The sequence below is a fragment of the Cynocephalus volans genome, chromosome 3 (genome assembly GCF_027409185.1).
Source record: "Cynocephalus volans isolate mCynVol1 chromosome 3, mCynVol1.pri, whole genome shotgun sequence".
Taxonomy (NCBI): domain Eukaryota; kingdom Metazoa; phylum Chordata; class Mammalia; order Dermoptera; family Cynocephalidae; genus Cynocephalus; species Cynocephalus volans.
In genome coordinates, this window is record NC_084462.1 from 43,071,401 (window position 1) to 43,095,824 (window position 24,424).

The following is a 24,424-nucleotide window of genomic DNA, read 5'->3' on the forward strand; positions in this document are numbered from 1 at the left end:
AGAACCCCTTTGTCCCTTGGACAAGCAGCCCCAGTTGAGCCCAGCACTGAAACCGCCAGTCATCCATCTCTGCAGGAAGTGGCCACCCTGACACATAGCCCAGGGCTGGATTCTTGTTGAAGAGCCAGTGCAGCAAGATGAGATTTACAAAGGAAGAAAGGCCCCTCCTGGTGTCCAGGGCTTTAACCCTGATGCACTTGCAGATGTCTCATCCCTGAACTCGACATCTCTATTCCCACTTTAAGGTGCACACCTGAGGCTAACAGAGCCCAGTGACTCAGCCAAGGCCACCCAGTGGATCAGCAGCATGGCTGGCACTGAATTCAGGGCATCCGACTTGCAGCCAGCACAGTGCCCACCCCTTTGGCTGCTGCTCCCAGGCATTTGTGTCTGGAAAGACAGCAGGACAACCTGAGATGCTCGGGATACCTGTCCGGCCTTTGCTTCAGGGAGGAGCCTCGTCTCCTACAAACAGGAGGCAGCCACTTCTGATTGTCTCTAGTTTAGTGGACTTGGGTGAGTACCTGAATCACTCTCTGCCTCAGTTTCCTCATCTGGAAAATGAGAATAATAATGGCTCCTCCCTCATTGGGCTGGTGGGAGAGCTAAGGGAGTCAATCTCCATAAAGCACTAACCAGGGTGCCCGCCCACAGCGAGTGGTGTGGAAGTGTTCACATGACAACAGTGACAGCTACAATGATGGTAATCATCTTCCTTTTAGGCACCAGGCACAAGTACTTGTCAGTCCTCACCTGGGGTCCCTGAGGAGGCAGGGCTGTGAGTTGCTGAGTATGACAGGGCTGGTCTGGGTCTGGGGCATGTGTCTCACCCCCAGCAGCTGCGGCTCAGGGACTGAATAGGGCCAACATAACACTGAATACACGGTATCTTTGGTTCCTATTGTTTCACATCCCAAGTGGGAACTTTCATTTTCCCAGGGGAAGCCTAGCAATCGCAAATAATGCCAAAAGGTCTCCAGGACTGGGCTGCTCCAGACAGTATCTGCAAATGTCAGTGGAACCAGGGGTTTAGTCTTGGTCCTTTTCTGAGATAGGACAAGGAAGAAGACTGCAATTTGCATCATGGATAAGGGTAGGACACGGAGCCGACTGTCTGCCTCCAGTCCAGGCTGACCGCCTCCAGCAGGGTGACCCTGGACAGGTTACTTAACCTTTCTGGGCCTCAGTTTCCTCATCTCTAAAATGGGATGATAAATAGTCCAGGTCAAGTGCCTACAACAAGCCGGGTACACAGTGAGCATTCAGTAAACATTGCCTATTTTTCATTATTAACTTGGGCAAGTTCGCTTATTGGAGTGACAACATGAATTTGCCAGGTTGCTTTTATGGAATCTGTCCAAGCAAAACCCAGGCCACAATAGGTTTAAACAGGAAATTCTTAATATTAGTAAAAAAAAAAATGTGTCACAGGTAAGTGAGAATACAGGACTGAACCTGAGAAGTCAAGTGTTAGCTACTGATGGGAATGGTTGCCTTTTAACATGTTATTGCGGTTCGACCATGAGTAAATCACAGCCACTCCTAAGTGTATTTCCTTTAACATTTTAGGAGAAAAATATACCTTCTGAAAAGTTAACACATCATAACCCTCAGTTACTAAGGAATGACTGGAAAGTTCTGGGGGAACTGCCCCTGCACCCCCAGTGTGCCAGGCTTAAAGCACGAGGCCCAAGAAATGGCACTCAGGTTGAAAAGGAAATTAAACGGGGAGTCCCTACTTGGAGGATCCCAAAATGAGCACCCAAAGAGCCAGCATGTGGGCCCAGGGTACCCCAGCAAGGGAAAGAAAGTCAGGGGCCACTGGGTCTCCCACTACTGTTTCAAACATTGAACACAGAAATCAATACCCAGCTCTGAAAAACCACTAAGCCAGCAAGAGAACGTGACAGGAAAGAAGTGCCCTGCCATGTCAAAGTGCAGGGGAGCCATGGCAAGGCGTAGAGGGAGGGGCGCTTTCCTGTGATGTCATTGGTTGTAAAAACCATATTTGCCAGGGATTCTCCTGTCCCCTTCATGCTGTGGCAAAGAGCTAGATCTTATTTTTTGTGGGCAGCAAGGTCCCAATGGCAGAAGCGATTGGATGAGTTGATTCCCGAATTCCTCCTACATTCCATCTGCTATCAGAACATAGTAGTGCTGGGTCAATGGAGTGGCCTGAAGATGAAGGTGGCCTTGTAGCCGCTGCTCCTGAGATGATACTGACACCCGAGGCCAGGGTGGGGAGGGGAGCCCGGGCCACATCCTCTCCAGTCTGCTATTAGTCCACACGGACATTGCAAACCGATGAGCTCATGCTGGGTGAAAACAGAAATGTTTTTGAAAAAGCCAGTTTGGCAGCTTGAGAGTTGAGGCTGGCTTTCCTTGTAGGAAGAAACCAGAGGCTCCGTGGAGAGAAGTGCTTGCCCTCAGAAGGAGCTACCCTCACCCGGATTCGGGTGAACACACCCGACTGGCCAACTGGGCAGGAAGGAAGAAGATCCCTGGTTTCTGTGCAGATGCACCTTCAGGAAAAGGCAACCAGGAGTTCCTCTGTCCCCAAGAAACACATGCAGGGACAAAAGCAATTTCAGTGACCTGAATACCCGAGTGACACTGTTCTTTATTTTTTTTAAATTTATTTTTTGTCTTTTTCGTGACCAGCACTCAGCCAGTGAGTGCACTGGCCAGTCCTATATAGGATCCGAACCTACGGCAGGAGCATCGCCGCGCTCCCAGCGCTGCACTCTCCCGAGTGCGCCACGGGCTCGGCCTGACACTGTTCTTTGAAAGAGTGTCCACTCTACTGCTCGTTCCCAACATGAGAAAAATCATTTTTCCAAATCAAAGGCCAAAAAGGAGATTTCCTCTCCTACAAACTGGGCCTCAGGGTTTGGAACAAGTTTAACAAACAGAAGTCTAAGCCAAGTAGGGACAGGATGTGCAGGTTGCAAAGGATCTCAAGGCCCATCATGGCTCTACAGTGGCTTCGGCCTCAGGACCAAAGGAAGGGCCGATGACCCTGTGAAATGATGCATAAACTTCTCAGTAATACCTTCACAGCCCCACTTAGTGTGAATGGCTCCACCTCATGGGGTGGGCTGCATTAACAGCCCCATTTTACACCTAAGGAGATTAGTGGCTAGCAGGGCATGTAGCTGGGGTTAGAAACAGGGTCTTCACATAGCATTGTGATGATAACCGCTATTATTAATGATAGTTATCATCATCTACTTAGTGCTTACTACATGCCACTAACTCTGCTGAGGATTTTAAATGGATCATTCTCCAACACTTAGTCATCATTAATAGTGGCATTTTACATGAAGAAATATATTTCAGAGAGGTTAAGCAACTTGTCCACAGCTACACAGCTAGTAAGTGGCAGAGCTGGGATTTGGAACCAGGTATTTTATATTCTATGTTTCCTGTAACCAGTTTATCCTACTTTTACTACCACTCCACACATGCTCCTCACTGCCCAGGAGTGATATAGGAATGATTTTAGGTCATATGGGGGAAACTTTTTTCCTTTTAAGTGGTAGCATTGCCTTTAACAAATATTAGAAAAAATACAGTCGAAACATTAAACCTGTAATTTCATGGATGTTGTCACTTAGGATGAGGTTAAATTTAAGTTTAAAAGGGAGTTAATGTAAAAAAGAAAAAGAATGTACATAAATGTATAGGTGGGACCAGGATACAGGCCAGCCTGTAGTAACCATCTATACATATCCCAAGTCTGAGAAACACTGATGTAGCTAGACTTCCTATAGGCAACTTCTTGGTCAAAAAGCTGAACTGCAGGGGACGAAAGTGACTTCAAAATGAAGAGGGTGAGGTCCAGGGCCATCGATGCCTGCCTACTGCCAGAGAGCTGGACCTCAAAGGGTGGAACAGACCCACAGCCACAGAACGCTGGGAACCCTCCATCTTTTCTCCCATACCTCACAGGGAACAGGACCCTCTGTGAGGCCAACTTGTCCCCTGCCTGCCCCGTGTGCGTGTACTCACAGCCAGGATGGCACGGTCCCTCTCCACCAAGTCGGCCAGCTGGTGCAGCAGCTGGCCACGGTTCAGGGCATCCAGCCGGCGCCACGGTGAGCCCCTCTGGAAGGCGGCATGGGCGGCCTCCACAGCCTTGTCCACGTCGGGCTGAGTGGCCAAAACAAGAGAGTGTATCAATTACAGAGAACAGCAGAGTCGGGCCTCTGTCTTGCGGTAGAGCCCAGGAAGGAGGGGTTGGCAGATACTTGAATGGGCAGGGGTTTTCAAGTGATTTTTTTCTTCTTTGCATCCTAAGTCTTTTGCAAAATTTCTAAGGTGGCCAAATATTAATGTCCTTTCTGATTATAAAAGCATTTAAACATATTTTATAAAATCACTGGCCTTAAGTATTTTCCTTGGTGACCTGGAATATTTCTTGGTGAGATGATTTTCCACATGCTAACCCAGTCTGAATACACACCATCCCACCATTCACAAATTAGGTGGGAAACATCTGTCTTGGCATTTTGTTCCCGTTGAGAACTGTGGTCCAGTGGTGAGAATGGGGGAGGGTGTGCTTCTCTGGGTCCCAGAACTGGCCACACTGCAACAATCCACAGACAGGGAGGTGCAGGGACTACCATGGAGGCCTTTTCTCTGCCTTCAGTCACACCTACCCCGTGGGGGTAGAACTGGATCCTTTACGTACTGATAGAATAATTACAACAAAACCTTAAAAGGAAAGAGTGGGAGCTACTGAGAGCAGCATCACTCATTCTTATTTTCGGGAAAATGGGCTTCGAGGTTATGGTCACTGACAGGCATGGCTCATCTCGCAGGCCCTGCCAAGATGCTCTCTCTAGGCAGGTGTGGTAAGCAGAGGATTCTGCACACCAGTCAGGAGGGAGACTTCGCCAAGACTCCCTGTCTCCAAAGCTTGCTTGTAGGTCAGCAGAAACTTTGGCACAGGACAGGCTGGGATACTGAATTCCTTGTCCCAGGCTCTGGGGTGGAGGCCAGACCTTCTCCAGCTGCAGGGGATGGGGTGGCCTCTGTCTCCAGGTGCTCAGAGCAGCCACCCAGACCAAGGGAAAGACTGCAGCGTGAGGCAAGGGTCTACTTCTCCTCTCTGACACCTGTGTGGGGCAACTGGGAATCTCCAAATGGGAATCCCAATTGGCATCCCGCTCTTCCCCCCCATGCCCTCACATCTTCACTCAAGCTCCTCTGTGCTACTTTCTTTGTGAACAGAGCTTAGCATGAGGAGCCTGACACAGCAGGGTCTGCACAGGCTGGAGCCACTGTGTATTGCACACCCATCACAAACTGTCACGGGTAGGATAAAATCCGAGTCTGCTTTGCATATGTGTTCTTTATGCCATCCACGTTCAACATCACCAACACACTGATTAAGAACATCGGCCCAGCACTCCAGTGGTTGAGGGGAGATTCATGTTTTCCTTCCTTCCATAGCAGACTGTCATCTCTAACCTGTTTCCCAGTGGAACTTACATTCAGAATATATTCTATGGCATTGATATGCAGAAAGGACACATCCGGAGTCCCTTAGCGTCTATACTACAATATAGACTCTGCACTAGCAAATAGGGTTAAAAAGACTACAGCTTTACACGATCATGTGAGTTTCTGGTAGAAAAGATATCTGGTGGTTACGTGACGTTATTACTTATTCCCACATCACTTGGGTAGCAAGTCTTTTTTCCTTCAAGTCTATTTTTTTTTTGTAAGCGTTTCCTGCCAGAATGCTGCATTCGGTGAAACACACCAGCCGGAAATGCTCTCTGGAAAGATTCTTTAATGCCTCCAGGTTCAAATAATTGATAAAAACCTTTCCTTTAGCCATGTGATGAGGATAGCTGAGGTCATCCTCATAGATGGAGACACATCTATCAAAGGAGAGTGACTCTTTGCAGAGGATCGTCCATAATTGATCCCATTCCGGGCCATGTGTCTGAGGAGCACATACCAACTTGTGCAGCCAGCCCAGGCCCTACCCCGAGTGTGGGCCAGTGCTGGCTTACAGCGGAGGCAAACTGCTTCCTTATCCTCTACTTATCTGTAATTTAATTACTTAGAGGGAAAAAAAAGCACCCACCTTATCTCCTTCCTCCACTTCACATATTTTCTCTAGAGTTGAGGGATTATATGTGGCAAACGTTTTTCCACTCTTGGATTCGTGCCACTCGTTGTTGATAAATATCTAACCGGGAAAGGAAGTGTAACGAATTAGGTTTAAATCAAAATCATATAATTTCAACATGCTAAGGACATTAGGTAACGTCTTGTCCGCCCTCTTCCCCTGTGCTCCTCTCACCCCTCCCTGTTCTACATTTGAGACCTGAAAGGGGACAAGACACTCGGAGTCCCAGCACCTACCGACCAACTGGGAGCAGATTCAGAATTAGAATCCAAGTTTTTGTCATCATAAAACTAAACTTATTTGGAGTTTTTCCTAAATTATTATTATGATTCAGCAATAGCATGGATTCACAGAGGAATAGATGAGTTACACAGTTAAATAGAGGGTGTGAATTGAATCTTACACCCTCACAGACTTTGGAAGATTAAATAGGTTTGTATGTATAAAGGGCCAAGCAATCTGCCTGCTCCTAAAGGGTAAGTACACCCTGAGCAGCCCCTTCCTCCTTCCTGCTGCAACTCCCAGCAAGATTGCCAAGGAACTCACTTTATGTGAGGGTCTTACCACCACCCGTTAGTCTTCATAAATGCACATCAACACATCCTTCCCCCTCATTCCCTTTAAAATGTCCATTTTCACATCGGGCTTGATAAAAGCCAGTGTTGGAAAACAAAGTTAAATATCTGGGTTAGAAATTTTCCAGGTTATATTAAGAGATGTAGCAAATAACTGTTTATATGTAGAACCCAAGAAATAATCCACAGAAATCACTTCGCTGGGAACCTCAATTATCTAGAACATAGCTGAGAATAAGAACCCTAAACCCAAAAAATAAGATGTTATGAGAAAACTAAAAAGAATGTACAAAGTTCATGATTGAAATGTATGTACTATACACTGTTAGTTTAAATCCTAAATGCCTTAAAAGCATCATATTAAAAGAGAAGTCTTTTGCAAAAGAACTAGGAACAGAAGTGACAGATAATATACAAAACACGTTCTGACAGCACAGAGATCCTGGCTGCCCAGAGAGAGGACAGACAAGCCCCTGCTGCACTGGATTGGGATGGTCCATCATAGCATCAGGAAGACCCTAGTTGCAGAAATGGCTAACTCGCTTTAGAACCATTCCTTCAAATAAAATGTTGTCAATCATTTCTATGTACAGAACTAGCTCAGCAGATTCCATTTCTATATCTATATGCATATCATATATATAGCTTTGTTTCTCTTTGAATTGTTTAAAGGACTAATTGTATCATTAAAGGACTAATTTCAATTATTGTGAAACTGATTCATTTGGAACACTTGACTCCCCAGTGACAACAGATGAGAGAAGGAGCTGTCTCCTCGAGTGTGCGACGTGGTTACGTTCTCTGTATTGGGCTCTCTTGGATAGACACTGCAGCTCATCCTGAAGGAAGCCCAGTCTGCATCTGGTGGGAACCAGGCACAGAAGGCAGGCTCTGGCTGGGCAGGTGGGTGGGGACCAGAATCCAGAGCTGGGAGCGTCCATCACCAGCAGGATGTGCCCGTCTGACTTCTGGAAGCTCAGCGCCTTCAACATGAGGCCAGGCCCCCAGGGAAGTGCACGAGGAAAAGGCCAGGCTACAATTACAGGTTTATTCTTCCAGCTGAAACCAAATCCAAGCGTTCACTTTTGCCATCCAGCAAGTAATCACTCGGTAACAGCGAGAAATTAGTAAGTGGGGAGGAGGAGCCAAGTTAGTGTGGGAGCAAAGTGCGGCCAGAAAGAGGGGCCCATTTGTAGGAAGATGAAATTTCGTGGGTTAGATAATAGAGGCTGTCAGTGAAAATTGCTGATTCGAGGTCCTTCCTGGTATCAATTCCAAGGAGGAGGGAAAATGAGAAGGTGGCAGAAGAGAACATGAACAAGGTGGATGGAAACAGATTGCAATGGTCAGATGTCTGTTAAACTTCATCTCCAAGCATGTTCCTCCAAAAAAAAATTCCTTGGTTGCTCATGACATTGATCTTGTAGTCCTTTCTAACCAGCAACTTAAAAAAAATTCAGGCTGCTTGACTCCATCCATATTTTCCCATCACAATGTTTCTAACTTAGCAAAATCTTTTTCTTTATACTACACGCGCATGTACTCTTGTAAGTGGTTTCTACTGTTGATTATCCCTCCACTAAAGCAAAAAATAAATAAATAAGGAAAGAGTCAGTAGATGTGGCCTGCCAGTTATGCTGGCTGCTTTGTCTTCAACCTGAATCAGGACAAAGGGTCTAGAAGGGAAAAGTTCTTTTTATACCTCATAGAGATATAAAATTAAGCTACTTGAGCAGTAGACAGAATTCATATTGGACCAAAGGAATCAAAGGACATGGACACAGGACTGAGTGGAAGGTGCCTGGGCGGAGGTGACGATGGCAGTCACACACGTGAACCCTGCTGACGCTGTCTCCGGTAACTCCCATCGGGCAACAGGCCACTCCTCTGAACTCAACAGAAATATGTTTTCGGAAAAGGAGATTTGGGGAAATTTTATTTTTCATAAAAGAGATAATAAAAACCGGTGTTTTAAGGAACTAGAAAACTTTAAAGAGAATCTCTGCTACTGGAAGAAATTTTATAAAGAAAGAGCTCCTCTGAAGTGGAAGGGGTTATTATTTTCTGAGATCTGTGTGAGAACCCCAGAGTGTCCCTTCCCCTAATCAGAATCACACAGAGTGACCCTACAGAGCCCAATGTTCGAATCTGAAAACAATGAAGGGGGTTAGACAAAGTCATCCTCTGGAAGCTAGACTAGCCTGCGAAACGGCATCATGGAGGCCGGGGTTTGGGCCGACCATCTCTGGCAGGTTCTCTCTCCGTTAGCGAGAAGCACCATGAGTCAGTTTTGAAAAATGGCTGATCACTGCTGGCTCCCACGCTCCGCCCAGCCTCCTGCCAGTCCTGGGCCTTGGTTCCGTGCTCTTGTCTGCCTCTCTGGCTGGAGGCTCCCTGAGCACTGAGGGCCAGGGTGCTGGCTGCCCACCCTTAGCCACACGGACTGTCTGGGCCCACAACACCTGTGGGGAGGCCTCCGCGGAGGTGGGCCAAGACAAAGAGCAGGCAGCAGCAGCGTCCCCTGTGGGTGTCAGGCATTGGAGCCATCTCCTTCTGGGAGCCCCCCCAAGGATCCAGCTCTCCAGCCATCCCCATCTTACCACCCACCTCCGTGTCAATCACACACTGGTTCTGGTCAACTGACAAATAGGTGACACCCATCAAGACCACAGTCACTCATTGCTCTGTGAATCTTCTAAGATCCTCCTCCCTAAGGGCTACATTTATACTTTGAAAGGGTCCTAAAGAATCGTAGAGAAAGAGGTAAACTTTTCATGTGTGGCCAGATTACTCTGATAGGATCCAAAAACGTAAAAGGTAAAAGGACAACAATACATTTACTTTCTGGTTTCTATATAGTTTTACAAAATACTATAAAACCAAAATTAAAACAAACACCACCACCAACAAACAGTTGAACACCACAGTGTTGGGGTCTGAAAAAATTAAGGTACGCTTAGTGTTCCCAGAACGTGTGTTGGAATTTTCACTCTGAAGCTGATACTAAGGAAACGACATTAAAAATAATTTCCAGCGTTTACAGTGACATGTCTCTGTTGATTACAGAGCCCCCTCAAAACAGTTAATTTAAATGTCATGTGATCAGAGGCACAGCCGACATTGGGAATTAAGTGTCGAGACCAAAATCTGAAGGCCACACATAGCGGCCTGAAACTTTCTCCGCTTGATTAAAACCGTTTGAGAGACTTAATTGCTACTTTTGAAAGTAAAATTGATGAGAATTTTCTAAGCGCTGTGTCAGCTGGGGTTGGGGGTTATGGATGAGACCGGAAAACAAGAGGAGCCAAAGTTGGGGAAAGTGAACCCAATGGCCCTGGCCCCTGAAGCGCCGCATCCCCAGACCACACTAACACCCTGGGGGTGTCCTCCCTCGGGAGACGCTCACTGCCCAAGCCTCCTGGCCTTCCTCGGCCCGAGCCGAGGCCTCAGCACCGTCCTCTCTGCCCCAGGTAGGTGATCTCACCGCTCTGCCCACACTCCAGCGTCCCAGCCGAGCGCGCAAAGAAGCCGAGAGCCGCCTTGCTTCTCCGCGACACGACGGAGCCCGGGCGCTCCGGCCTTGCCCCCGCGGCTTCCCGAGGCCCAGATCTGAGACCTTCCTTCGGGGAACACGTCTTTGTCCATAACACCGGGACCTTTGGGCTCCGGGACGGTTTCATCAGTGAGCACCTCCCCCTCACTCGCCCGTAAGCTGGTATAAGCTAAACACAGAAGATGCCCGAAGCTTCTCGCGTTGCTCCGAGGACCTGTTTCCCGAGTCTCCTGACTGCAGCTCTCCATGTGGCCTCTGCTCTCAGACTCGCTCTTGGAGTTCTCGGGCACCCTCCGACCCTCCTAAAGCCTGAGTCTTTCACCTCGGAAACTACCCCCAGGGCTCTGCGGGGAGACACCGCGCCCCAAGTCCCCGCGGAGCGCACCTCCGCGAGCGTTCAAAGCGGCGGTGCAGGGGCACGTCGGGGCCGCTCAGGACAGCAGCCTGGCACCGCGCGGGCGCCGCGAGGCCTCCCTTGCCCGGCTTCGAGGCTTAGAGCGCTGAGCCCACCGCCTGCGAGGCCGCCCGGGATGCCCAGAGATGGGTGCGGTTTCGGGAGGGCCGGTCCGGGCAGGGAAGCTGGGGTCTCGGGAGCGCCCGGGGGACTCCTAGCTTGCGGGCCCCTCGTCCCCGCCGCCCGGGACGCGGCTGCCCAGTTCGGGACCCGGCTGCCGTCGGGTGGGAGGGGCGCCCACCTCACCTTGGTGAACTTGACCTCCAGGTTGCGGATGGGGCGCGGCAGGGCAGGCGGCTTCCTGTCGGGCTGCCCGTTTTCCACGGCCCCGTTAGTGGTGGCCATGGCTCCTCCGCGCTCCCCGGCCCGAGGCTCCCGAGTCTGCCGCGAGCCGGCCGGGCCTGGGCGGTGCGCAGCCTGCTCGCGGGGTGACAGCTCCGCGCGGCTTTATGGAGCGCCCCACGCCTCCCGCCCGAGGGGGCCGTCTAATTGGCTGCAGGACCGGAGGAAGGGAGGGCGGGCGCGCGGGAGGGAGGGCAGGGGGCCGGCCCGCCTCACCCCACCCCGCCCGCCGCCCCTGCGGGGGCCCGGCCACCCCCGCCCGGCCTCGGTGCCGGCTGCGCGGCCCGCGTGCTGTGGGCCGCCCGGGCGGCCGCGCCGTGCGCCCTCCAGCCCGGAGGCTGCCCTGGGATGCGCTCCCCGCAGCGCCGCCGGGCCCGGAAGTCTCGGGACTCGGTCGCCGGCTGCGGGCAGGGACTGCGGCGCAGAGCGCAGAGCCAGGCTCCCTCCCCGCAGGCGGGCAGGTCGTCCGCGGCACCTGCCGCCCCCTGCCCGCGGTCGCTCCGCGCACTCGCCCAACTTCGGCCGGCGCGCGGGGAATGCGCGCTCGCCCTGGGGCCCTGCGCCGCGCCGGCCGGGGTCGCGACACATGCCGGGGCGGCCCCGCGTCGCTGCCTACGTGACCCCGTCTAGGATCCAGCTGCGCTGTCCCCGCTAGCAGGACAGACTGCCCCGCGCCTCACCCGGCCCGAGCCGGGGCCGCCGGCGGGCACACCCTGGGCCCGGCTGGCCGGCAGCTTCCCCGCGGCTCCGGGGCTTCACATGCCCAGCGGCAGAAGGCGAGAGCCAAGCGTGGGCCCTTCCTGCGCGGCCACTCTGGAGCGCCGGCCGCTGAGCCTCTGACCTTCATAGTCCAGAACCCTGGGGTGCAATTATTTTGATATTTTAAATGCATAAATTATACCTCCATTTTTTGAAAAAGCACATGTGATCTTTGCAGCTAATTGTTTTAAGAGTTGAAGCTCTTGCCGTGTAGGTCGCTCATAACTTTCCAGGGAGGCAGAGGCAAGGCTAGCTGTCATTCTGCCGTTTGGGAAACGCTCCTTCAACCCCAGGGACTTGTCCCCGGCCCATCTGAGACAGGGAATTGGCTTCTCCTGTATGTCTTTCCTCAGGTCGCTGGAACGTGAGGCATGAACTTCCAGCAAAAGCAGTGGTTTAGTCCTTAGGTTTAGTCCATCTCTTTCTGTGAGTAATCCCAAATGATAGACATGGGTGGGGTGGGTGTGGGGGGTCGTCTCCTCATTTTCCTGAGGGCGTCTAACCCTTCTCTCCTTCCTCACTGCAGTGCTGCTGGGTGTCCTGCAGGATAGTGGGGTAAGCTTTTAAGCATTTGGAAACCCCTCTTCATCAGACCACCTACCCTTGGAAGGCAGAATGGTCTTGTGCAGTTATGGGTTGGAATGCACCACTGAGGCCAAGGAAAGGGGACAGTGGGCCCCCGGAATGGGTTAGGGCTGACCACCATGAGTGTGTCTGTCCTCATGCCAGGCTCACTCACATTGGCGAATCCCAGAGAAATGCCACCTCTTCCTCAGATGCTCCACCAATTCCTGGGCTCCTTGTCTTCCCGCTGGCCCCATGGCTGCCACTTAGGTCTCCTGAAACATCTTGGCAGAGGTCTCATGCCAGAGCTCCTGGATGGATGTGGAGCCTCAGCCTCTGGGTGTCTGGGCCCAGGAGGGCCTGCAGGGTCACAGGGGCCTAAGGCCAGTGGGTACACCAAGCATCAGGGGCTGCAAGTAGAGATGCTTCCAAACCGACCTCTCATTCTGAGAGTTTATCTGGGATCCTGGATGGTTGAACTGATGTCACTAGGCCTGGGCTTTAAAAACAAAACAAAATGGAAAATTTATAGAGGCAACTGTGTTAATTAAATAATTGCTGGATTGATGGGGGAAGGCAGATAGGGTTGGGTCCTAGAACTTGGGTCCTTTAGGGTAAGAGGTAAAGCCTGTTTGCTGGAAGGTAGACAGCTGCTGCTTTGCCAGCCATGAAGTCGGAAATGGAGGCTGCCTACCCTCACACTCAGAGACACTCCCATGACCCCAGGCGTCTGGCCTTGGGGCCAGTGCAATGACACCAACCTGCTCAACTGCAGCTCCTCCTGTTGGTACCCACGTGATCCTGGGAGCCTGAGATCTGAGCAGAACACTCAGCCACAGACCTCATCATAGCAGGAGGCTCCCAGAGAGCAGGTCACGAGGATGGGCCTCGCTCTGGGTTTGTCCAGACAAGCAGGTTCTCCTCAACTCCCCTTGGCTTGCCACTCGGCGGGAGGGGTGAAGGCAAGATGCTCTTCTCCCCATTTTACAGGTGAGTAAACAGAGGCATGCAGGTACTTGCTCCAGACATCCCTGTCAGAGGAGGAACCAAGGCTAGACTGTGTGGGGGTTCAAGGTGCAGGGCGTGGAGGAGGGGTTTCTTTTACATTCCTCACCCCATTCTTCTACCAAAGGGAGTACCTGTGTCCTGCGGTGGCCCCATCTCACTGGGGCCACACAGGGCATAGTAAAGGTACCAAATGCTTTACAGTGCACAAATGGTGGCAGCTTCCCTCCTGGCTTTCCTAGAAATCAAACCCTGTAGCCCTGGCCTCAGAGGTGGTGGCCACAGGAGCTAGGGGAGTAGTGGGGACTCATTTGTGCCCACAGTGGGTTACTGGGTGTCTGGTGGGCTGCCTGAGCATTGGAAGTGGCAGAGGCCCAGCCCCTGCTGAACACATCCCTGCCCTGGATTCCAGCTGTGAGCCCTTGATCTCTCTGAACTTGTTTCCTTTTCTGTAATCTCCTTCCCACTTTACAGCATTTAGGGAGGGTTGGCGCTGTGAAGTAGTGCTTTATAAACTGTAAAGTGCTGCATACATTCCAGTTCTTCATTTTCTTGTTCTGTCTGGAGACAGAGTTCCTCCTGGTGGGCTTTTCTTCTTGGAAGTCAGCAAGTTCCCCTTGCTTCTCTCCAGCTTGTAGGAGCTCCCCCGGCCAACAGTTCCTCTGCTAATTTCACTGTGAAAATAACTTTTGGTTTTGTGTTCAGCTCTGTGGTGCTGCCATTGTCTGCCGTGCGGCTTCTTGCCGTGTCAAATGGCCTGAGTCCAAGACATTTCCTGTTGAGGGTTGTTTGTCAAGCACTCAATGAAAACGAGCATGAACGAAAGACAGATAAAACAGAAGTCAGGTAACCTCCTCCAAAGCTCAACCTAATTCCATTTTTAAACCCATAAGCATTTGTGGGCGATGTTGAGGTCCATAGCAAATGTAGTTGATGATGATGATGATGATAATATTAAAGGAATGCCCACTTCGTTTTACTTTATTTCAAGTCTGACACCTGAGCCTCGCTGAGTGGCGCCCAGGCCTTCTAAGGACCCCCAGTGTCCCCATAGCTGGTGGCCAGCTGCAGAGCTGCCTCTCCCTACCTAGGCCATCATCTCACTCAGCGACTGGGAGTTGAGGCCAGGCCCTGGGTCCTGCCTGTGCTGAACCCTTCCCCGGAGAACCAGGCTCCTCAGGTGAGGGTGGTCCTTTGATGTAGAGAAGCCAGTGTGGCCCAGCCCCATCTTGAGGGGTCTTCACTGACTCTCGGCAGGTGACCTAACCTCAGTTTTCTTGGCTATAAAAAGGGGATGACAGGTGCCCCTGCAGTGAGGGAAGGTCGACTTCACTGTGGGCATCTCCCTGCCAGTATCAGTGAAGTAGGTTCCACAACTCATGTGAATTGGCCAGTGCTGCCCACACTCGCCTTGAGTAGGGAACTACTTACCTTTCAAGCTTACTGTCAGTTATCGTCCATCAAGGCCACTGGATGCTGCGACATTATTCTCTCCACAGAGAACATGCAGCAAGTCTGTTTCCTGCGAGTTTCCATCAGTGATTCTACCACAGTCACAAGCAGCCCAGGCGAGAGGGTGGACCCCCAACCAAGGTCAAGAGAAAGGAGCTGCCACCCCTTCTTTCAGCTGCTCTCTCTCTGCCCTGCCTGTCCTTTCTGGCCCCAAGGGAAGGTCTTCCACGCACATGATTAGTCTGAGGAAAATCAGAAAGACCACGCAGATGCAAACAGAACTAACTACCTAAAATCAAGGAGGATACATCACAATATTTGAGGGTCAGGCCTTGATTAGGACACACACACACACACACACTCCCACACATACACACAAGGGCCTACCTTCCAGTGGCTGAGAATCGTGACTGTGACAAGACCAGGAAGAGCATGGTGGGCAAAATAGAGACAGCTGGCTGACCACCTATAATTCTCTTCTTTCCTGCCAGTGATTCCCATATTATTGAGAGCAACAATGTGCTTTGGTAAAACATGTTGCCCGGTCTCTCCTGCAGACAGGCGTGGTTAAGGAGATATGAGCCAAAGTCTTTGGTTTGGGCTTTCAAATAAGCTCTTTACATGGGGCTGAGTCAGCTGGGAGGCTCTTCTTCCTCTTCCTGGAACATAGATATGAGGGCTGGGTCTCCAGCAGCCCTCTTGTGGCCATAATGCAATTCTAAAGTGGAAGTTATGTGGTAAGGATGTTGGAGCAGACACAAAGGAAAAGCCTAGGTCCCTGATGATCCTGGAACGAGCCTTTCAATCCTGGATTTCCTGCTTTGGATTTATCTTATGCAAGCAAAGAGTAAATTCCTATATTATTAAAGCCTGCTATTTGAGTTTTTTGTTACATGTTGTTGAACTTAATCCTAAGTGATATAGTGGCTGTTTAAACTCTGCGCATCACTATGACAAGAAAAACAAACTTAAACTCAAATGGAATAATTATGTCATCTTTTTATAAAAAGAGAAGTACGTTAAAAAAGTACATTATCTTATCACCATTTCCTCTATATTGACCCTAATCAAATGCCGTAGATGTACTGTTCTCAGGTTTATAGTAAATTTTTTTTAAAAAGACATAAACTAACCCTGGGGTGGAATAAATGAAGCTGGCTCATTGATTCATTCACAGCTCTAATTGCCTAAATTGATGGTGAGGTCCTACTTGGGGAAGAGAATCCCTTTAGTACAAAAGCCTCCATAGAGCTAGGCAGGTGGCCTTCCATCTTATGGTGCCCATGGGTGTTAGCTGTGCCCTTGAGACTACTGAGGAAGGTACCAACACTCAGAGAGTTAACGTGCCTGTATAGGTCCCCAAGCCACCCAGACCCGGAAGATGCTTGGCCAGGCCAGCCCTCAATCCAGGCAGCAAGAAGTCAGACATTCGGTTTTAAAATATGCAAAACATCACTCTATCTAATCACTGCATCTCGCTTGTACTACTTCCCACTTCTCAGTACCACCACCGGCCATTCTCAGTGACACGAGAAGTTGTTGCAAACTTTCCAACCTTCTTCAAAATTCAGGGATTCTGAGTTGTGAACCAAACTTGAATCTTTTGGGGGTTCGAGTTAAGTTTACTCCGGACAAAAAACACTTCTTGGTTAGAAGAAAAGTCATTTAAGGGGGCTTATAAAAGAAAGGGTTTGGGAAGATTCCTAGACACAAAGTGGCTCTCACTAAACAATTATGCTGAGTTAAGCCTGAGTGAATCAGAAACATGTATATTAAATTTCCCTTGAAATCCACATGGGTATAAAAATGTTTGGAAAGGGGGCTTAGCAAGATGCATTTTGCCAAAATGTTTGAAAAATAATTTGAATGTGTTAAGGTTTGGCGAATCACTCTTGGGTTCATCTATCCTACGGTGACAAGACTTTCCTCCTGCCCTTCAGCCAGGACACTCGTAAAGGATCATCAATTACCAAACAATCTTCCCTTGGATTTTTGCCATTATTTGAATCCTAACGTGGAGACTGGGATGAGCAGCTGGAGAAGCTGTCAAAATCTTCATTCTCACGAGATTGCCTTTGTGGTAAGAAAGTTACTCAGGAGGCACTCTTGAGGTTCTCCTGTAATCAGAAAGTCTCTATAAAGCACATCATGTCTTATATATTTAGGTATAGCACACAGGAGGCTTATCATCTATGCATATTTTCATCTAGTTTTTTTCATATAGCATTATGGTGATCCTAAAACATACACCACACACCCAGGGGAATAGAATAATTAGTGACCTGTAGCATTTTCAAATTTAAAATGCTTTTCATCATCGAGCATGTCTGCAGACATTGAGATTATACTATGTTACATATTATTGCAAACATAGTTTATCAACTAAGAGACAATGGATTGGATATGGTGTAATTTCCACCAGTATAGTAAATAAGCATAAATATTGGGAACAAAACATGGGATTATAGACTTTATATGGTTTAAATGTACATTTTAGAAATTCCATGGATACTTTATTTACTATGACTTTCAGCCCATTTTTTAAATAAAAGAAATATTTATTTCCATTGGCAATTTCATTTAATTCAACACATGTTTAGCGATCACCTGTGACATAACGGGTACTATTGTGGGCATTGGTCTATCTTTTTATACCACAAAGTACCAAGCATTTGCACCTGCTCACAATGTCCAGGGATTCCACTGCACTTCTCCTGTTGGCCACTAGATGTCATGGGACCAAGTTGAGTGGGAAGTTGGCCCTAAAGTTTCTTGTACTGTGAGAAACAGGCATTCCCAACTTATAAAAAATGGATGTGCAAAAACGTATTGACAGTTGAATGCCCCAAACTTCCACTGTACTATAGACAAAATGTTAGAACTGGTGATTAGCACCCTGGTAGCCCACAAAAGCCTTCTCACTTCTTAATGAGCCTAACATGGGTTCCTGGCTTTGAGATCATACAAATGTGGTGCCACTCTTAGTACAGGGAGAACTTGGGCCTGGACACCTGATCTTTGTGAGCCTCTACTTCCTTGTCTGGAAATGGGAGTCATGATTCCTGCCCAGCAAGGGGGTTGTAGAGATTAACGTGAGACAGCAGGTATGATGTGCCAAGCATATTTGCAACATAACAGAGAAGACATCACTGCTGCCTGACTCTAGATTAAGCCAACAGAAAGCACCGCCCAGAACCTTGACCTGCCTGTCCTCAGCTCTCAGGCTTCACCCCATCTAGATACTGTGTTGGGCCCTGGGTGTCTACCTGATCCTTATCCCTTCCTGTCCTTCCAGCGGGCAAGACAACCCAGGCTCTCTAATGGAAACTTCTTTCTGGTCTTCTCTCTGGTGGATGCCACACGCAGCTTTCAGGCTCTGGACCTCTGAGACAGAGACCCTTCTCTTACTGACTTCAGGTCCCACTGCTCTGACATAGAGGCCTTCGCACATATATTTATGCTTCACCTGCCATTGCAGACATTTCCTGGACTCCTTCTAGAAATCTTTCTGGCTTTGGGCTTCTGAAAGCACAACTTTGCCCTGACTTGTTTCTTTCTCTCCTGTTTCACTAGCCATGTATCAGGGCCAAATCTTCTAGATCTTTTTAGGCCAAACATAGCAATAATATTCTTTCCCAGGCTGCCCCTCAGGCACTTGCAGCGCTGTGCAGAGAAGGCCCTTGACTCATCATCTGAGTGTTCTGACTAATCAGCTATGTCTCCGTGGGCACAGGATGCAGGCAAGCCCTAGAAACCAGCTTTCTCCTACTATCACTTGGAATTACCTGGGACCTTGTTAACGGGGAGGTTCAATTCATAGTTCTGACGTGGGGCTTAGTATTCTGCACATCTAACAAGCTACTAGCAAGTATCTAAGAGATGTCCTCCCTAGATTGGCAACATTGGCATATTCTGAGAGCTTGTTATAAATGCAGACTCTCAGGCCTTGCTCTAGACCTGCAGATACAAAATCTGCTGGTTGGCAAGAGTCCCGGGAGCTTCAAATGCACATCCCAGAATAAAAAGGGCCACCAGGCTCTGATCTGATTACTACCTGGCTTCTCACAAAAAGCACTCCCTGTCCTCACCCCACCAAAGACCAACTGGTCAGGACACCTAAAATGAGTCCTTCATCTCTTTGCAATCCTCTGTTTATTTTCAGAATGGAGATGACATCGCATTCCACCATGAGCCCAAGGAAAGTCCAATACCCATCCCAACCAAGATCCCAACTGTTCCCATTCTTTGGAGGCTCCTTATGGCTATCCCCAAGGGAATGGCTTTGTAGAATTTTAATCAGCTCAGTTTTACAAGACTGAAGTCTAGAAATACCATGCAATACTATTAAGAAGAGGTTATATTTTCATTATATTGAATAAAAATTGCTGTTCATACTGGTCTTGAATTCTAGGGCTTGAGGAAGGCAGCCTTGAGGGGGTGGGATAAAGATTCTGGGGAAGACTGAGGAGTTTTGTGCACTGTGCTGATGAGACTCTGTGCCCATTGGAGGGCTGGGATGGATTTTAACATGCCAAGAGCTCCACTTTGGGATGTGAGGCCCCCAGGGCAACAGGGCACAGCAAGGTGCTTCCCCAGAATGGCTGAGGTGGGACATCAAAAGGACAAGCGTGGATAGTGGATAGTTGAAGCAGACAATGGGAGGACAGAACAGGGAGACAGACAGCACTAAGCCTCAGGCCAGAGGAGCAGGCAAGGTCAGGCATGTGGGGGCGGAGCGGCTGCTCTGACTCAGGCTGAGTGGTTGAGATGAGGGTTGCAAGTGGGCCAGGGGCTGTGGGCTGTCTCAGGCCCCGGCCCTGCTGAATGTGGCCCAGGCTCCTTTGTGAGAGCATTGGCCTAGGCATTGTACATATTCCAGCTCACAGGGTAGCTATCTACACCGTAACATATATATGATTTGCATATGTAAAACTGTAATTATGCATTACTTGTGTAGTCATTCATCTGACATCAGTCTTCACTAGACTGAGCTCCCATTTATGTTATGGACTTAGAGGGATTCAGTAACTAGTTTCGGCATTTGCTAATACCTGGGGCATCTGGCGAATGTCTCTAACCTTCAGTTTCCTCCTCTGTAAAAGGGGATGGCTTAGCAGCCCATGACTATGCAGATAGCCTGGTGTTTCATGCTGGACTGTTATGGAAACGGGCCTCTCCAGGCAAGGGTGCCAGCTCAGGCTGGGTGTGTGGTCACCCTTCATCTGCTCAAAGAGGAGGTCTCCGAGGATACAGTGCATTTATTGGCCAAGGTCTGGGCTGTTTTTGCTCCTGATGGAATGGAATGTTGATTAAGGGAAGAGACATTTTTCTGAGATACCCGAACAAAGGCTGGAATAGAAAGGATTACTGTCTAAAGGGGAATTAATGTAAGTATCAGGAATGATCAAGAGAATGAAGGGATACGACATGGTACCGTGCCGCTCAGCTGCCTAACTCCTCACCCCTGCACACTTTAGATCAGCTCCTCCCACATGGCAAGTCTTCCCAGGGTCCACCTGCTCCCTCTGTGCCCACCTGTGCCATGCTGCATGCTTGCCAGGCGCCGGCTGTACAGGGTGTCTTTCTGTTCCTAAAACCCACTCATCTTGTTTCCACCTGAGGGCCTTTGCAATCGCAGTCCCCAAGACTGGAATGATCTCCTCAGATCTTTGCATGACTGATCTGTTCTCGTCATGAGCATCTCAGCTCAAATGCCACCTCCTCAGAGAGGCCTCCTCTGACCAGTCTGTCTGAAACATCTTTCCTCCCAGCATCCCGTTCTATCATCCTTATGGCACTGATTATGCTTCTTCTGTCTGTCTGTTTGCTGGGTGGACTCCTGCATCTAGAACAGAAATACATAACTGCAGGGACCCCTGCACCAGCTATCAAGTGGTGCCTTTGCCTGAGGACAGTTTGGTACGGGATATTGCTAGCACTCCCAAAATATTCGAAGTTCAAATGGCCATTTATATACTTGGCACATTCACCAACTGGGAGTTGGGTAGTTTATTAGTAGGTCTGCAGTGAACGCATCAGGGCTAATGGTCTTTGTAGAACAAATTAAAATGAGACCTTGGGTTGGAGAAATAAAAATCAAGTTCTGCTTGTTTTTCCACCCATGCCTGGGATGTTCATAGATGAAATAATATTATCAACAATTAGCCTATGTTGTAGACCTGGTGAGATCATAGAATTCTCCAAAACCCATTTCTTTATTTTACAGGCAAATCAACTCTGCACCCATAGGACAGGCACTTGTCCACAGCCATAGAGTTAACTGTGACTGAGCCCAGCCCACCTGACCCCCAGTCCAGGATGCTTCCTTCCATAGCAGGTGAAAACCCATGCCCCCAGGCATCTGCCACAGCACCCTCTTGGTTTGTGTCTTGTAAGAAGTTGAAAGGTCAATCCTGAACACAGTGGACTTCTGGTGAGCCAAAGGGTTTATAATCTGTTACAAAGCATCTTATGAGCTAGGTGCCATGACTACAGAAAAAGAGGTCATGGTTTTTGCTCTCAGGAAGTTTGCAATTTAGTTGGGAAAATAACTGTGTCCAGGTAGAATAATTAGTGATTGATGCAAGATATTGATGACATCCTAAAGAGCAAGGAGTAGAGGCAGGGGGTGGCACTCCTGATTATGGGGAAGATTTTTAAAAGAGGGAAATATCCAAGACCATGTGCTTAGGCCTCTGTGTTGTCACCCCACTTTGGTGAAATAAAAGCTTGTGGCATTGGCTCAAGGTGCCAGGGAGCCCCACTTCACACCTAGGTGCTGGGGGCTGGTGCTTTGGCCTGAAGGCACCCACCATCTGTTGGTCTTGCTGTTTCTGCCTAGAAACCGGCATCTCCCACAGAGGTGTTGTTAGTGTGTGCTTTAAAGATGAACAGCTTCTCAGAGAGTCACCAAATGGCTTCAAACCCTGAACTGACTTTGACTGTTACTAGGTAACTACATGTCTGGACACAGAATAAAGGCCAACAACCTTTTAGAGCTAGTAGAGCTCCTTTCCACAGGTGGTCTAGAGAGCCATCCACATCCCCAACCTGAGCCCTCCATCCTAAACTGGCACTCAGGAAGTTGTCATGTGGGCAGCTGTGTGGCTCCCCCATGTGGGCATACTATATTTGGGGTGTTGATTCTCAAGAGAGAAACGTTTTTTAGTTATTACTTTTCTTAAAACATAGCATGCAGCCATGAGCTATTACACATAGCTGTGTCTGCTCTGCCCTGTATGTAGGGAGGACTCAAAGACAAATTTACTTTTCCTCCTCAAGCTGTGTGGGATTTATTGTCTATTCTTTGTGTCAGATATAAAAACAGCTTGAGGTAGGTGGTCTGACACACCATTGTCCATAACAGCTATTACTTACCTAAGTCCTTTCTCATCTTTAAAACGATCTATCCACTTCCTTTCCACTAAACTTTGTGATTGAAGAAACTTATTTTTGGTAACTTTCCCAATCCACAAAACCAATCCCATTTTAAGGTGGAAAAGTCCAGCATAACAATGGCATCACTGTCTTTTTTGTTGGTGACATGGAAGTGTTTAAGTTTGGCCCTATACTAGTTGCTGTTGAAAGGTACTACTCTGTACAAAATAACAAACCAAATCCCAAACTGTCTGTTTATGGTTATCACGGTTCACTTCGTTAAGCCATAACTCTGATTACATTCTTTCTCCTGCCCTACCCTGAAGGCTGAGCTAGGCAGCCAGGGGGCCGGGCCTGCACTTCCCTGGGAACTGTGTGTCCAAAAGCGTATCTGGGCAAAGTAGATGAGGGGTGGACAAAGGAACGCTCAAGCTCTGAGGGGTCTCATCTGCGGCTCCCTCGGACCCTGGAGTCCTGCTCCCCACCCTGAGCACCTCACCTCTGGAGCCCCCACGTCCTGCCGCACTTGCAGATTCCACTGGGAAATCCCTGGGTGAAAAGTGAGGTGCACGTGGGAATAGGTTTTAAACTGGGGTAACGATGCATAGGCAGATATTTTAGAACAGGATGGAGTTAACAGAGGAGCCGTGGTTGTGGGTGACGGATGCAGAGGTCCCTGGCCCTCTGTGTGTCGTCTGCCTCTCTGTCAAGTCACCCTTTGCCTGAGCAACATCTTTCCCAGGGCCCCTCACTGCTGGAAGTGGCAGATATATAACACGTGGATGAGAGGCCATCCGCAGCCCTGCACGTGCAGCCTTGGGCAGTGTGCACTTTGGGCAGAGCTCTGGCCTCAGATGCAACTTCAGGGGTATGTATCCCTTTGCTACAGAGGCCCAGTGAGGAAGGCAAGAGAGGGCCAGCCATGGAGGAGGGTGGCTCTGGGTTCCATTCTCACCCTCAGTGGTGGGGTCCTTGGGCAAGCCCCTTCGTCCTTCTCAGCCTCAGCCTCCTCTTCTACTCATGGGCACAGCAGTGAGTCCCCACAGATGGCCCCATGAATGGCACCTCTTGGTGCTCACGTCCTTGTGCAGTCCCCTCCCATGCTAACTCTAGGCTGGCCCTGCCACTGCCTGAACTACAGAACATGCTGGGTGATGCTGGGTGGGTTCTGGGCCTGACCCTTAGGAAGATCTGGAAGCTTCTGCCTCTGAGTCTCCATGTAGGAAATCCAGATTTCCTTCAGGAAAGATCACGTGGAGAGGCCAAATGGAGAGAAAGAAGAGGCCCTAATATTGTCCCAATGTCCTAGCTGAGTCTGGCCTCCCAGATGCCCCTGGGAAGACTCCAGGCAGATGAATGAAGTCACCAGGGAGGTCCAGCCCCAGCACCATCTTGGAGTCCAGTCTCAGCCACCACCTGACTGTAGCTGGGTAAGAGACCCCAAACAAGGTCAGCAGAGGGACCCTCTAGCTGAGCCCCAGTCAACCCATAGAATCATGAGAAATAATAATAATAATAATAATAATAAGCCTGTTGCTTTAAGCCCTGAGTTTGGGAGCAGTTCATTATGCAGAAATCAATCACAAGACATGGGGCATGCCCTAAAGTAAGGAATGCCATCTTCTTACCAACATCCACTGTGAGCATTGGACAGATGTTCTGCTAAGTGCCAATATAGGGCCTGGCACATAACAGGTGCCAAAATAGCTGTTTTTTAAATAAGTAAATATAAATAGGTTTTCCCTCTCCTGTGTCCTACTTAGTCTAAATGCTGACCTCTCAGGGGCCCTGGCTCCCTAGAATCTTGTTTAACTCCACAGAAGGGAGGTCCAAACATGCCGACCTTTTGCAGAGTTGTATTTCAGGGGCCTCTTGTGCAACATTTACAGAGCTGCTAATATGTGCCAGGCTCCAACCAGGCGCTGAGGCTCCGGCAGATGCCAAAACAGATGCCTTGCTAACCTCCTCGCTCTCGCAGCGTGGAGAAGATGGACGTGGACTGGGAAACTGCAAGTGTGGATGGCAGTGTGAGGAGTGCAGAAAGCAGAGGGTTTCGTTAGGTGTGGTTCAGCGGCTAGTGACAGAGACGGGAAGCCACAGCAACTTAAAGAAGATAGAGGTTGATTTTCACATAGCAGAAGTACAGAGATGGGACATCTAAGGCTGGCAAGGCAGTCATTCATCAGAGAGCCTGGTGT

General features: G+C 49.3%; 1 protein-coding gene across 1 annotated transcript in view; it reads right to left on the reverse strand.

The window, feature by feature from the left end:
* ALDH1A3 (aldehyde dehydrogenase 1 family member A3) overlaps positions 1 to 11,098 on the reverse strand; it is a 35,787-nt gene extending 24,689 nt beyond the window's left edge. Inside the window, exons 1-3 of the mRNA XM_063089482.1 lie at positions 10,974 to 11,098; positions 6,101 to 6,205; positions 4,012 to 4,152 (exon numbers count right to left, since the gene is read on the reverse strand). Coding sequence (XP_062945552.1) covers positions 4,012 to 4,152; positions 6,101 to 6,205; positions 10,974 to 11,072 — 345 coding nt within the window. The 5' untranslated portion in view covers positions 11,073 to 11,098. The remainder of the gene's footprint in view (positions 1 to 4,011; positions 4,153 to 6,100; positions 6,206 to 10,973) is intronic.
* Between the last annotated feature and the right edge of the window lie 13,326 nt (positions 11,099 to 24,424).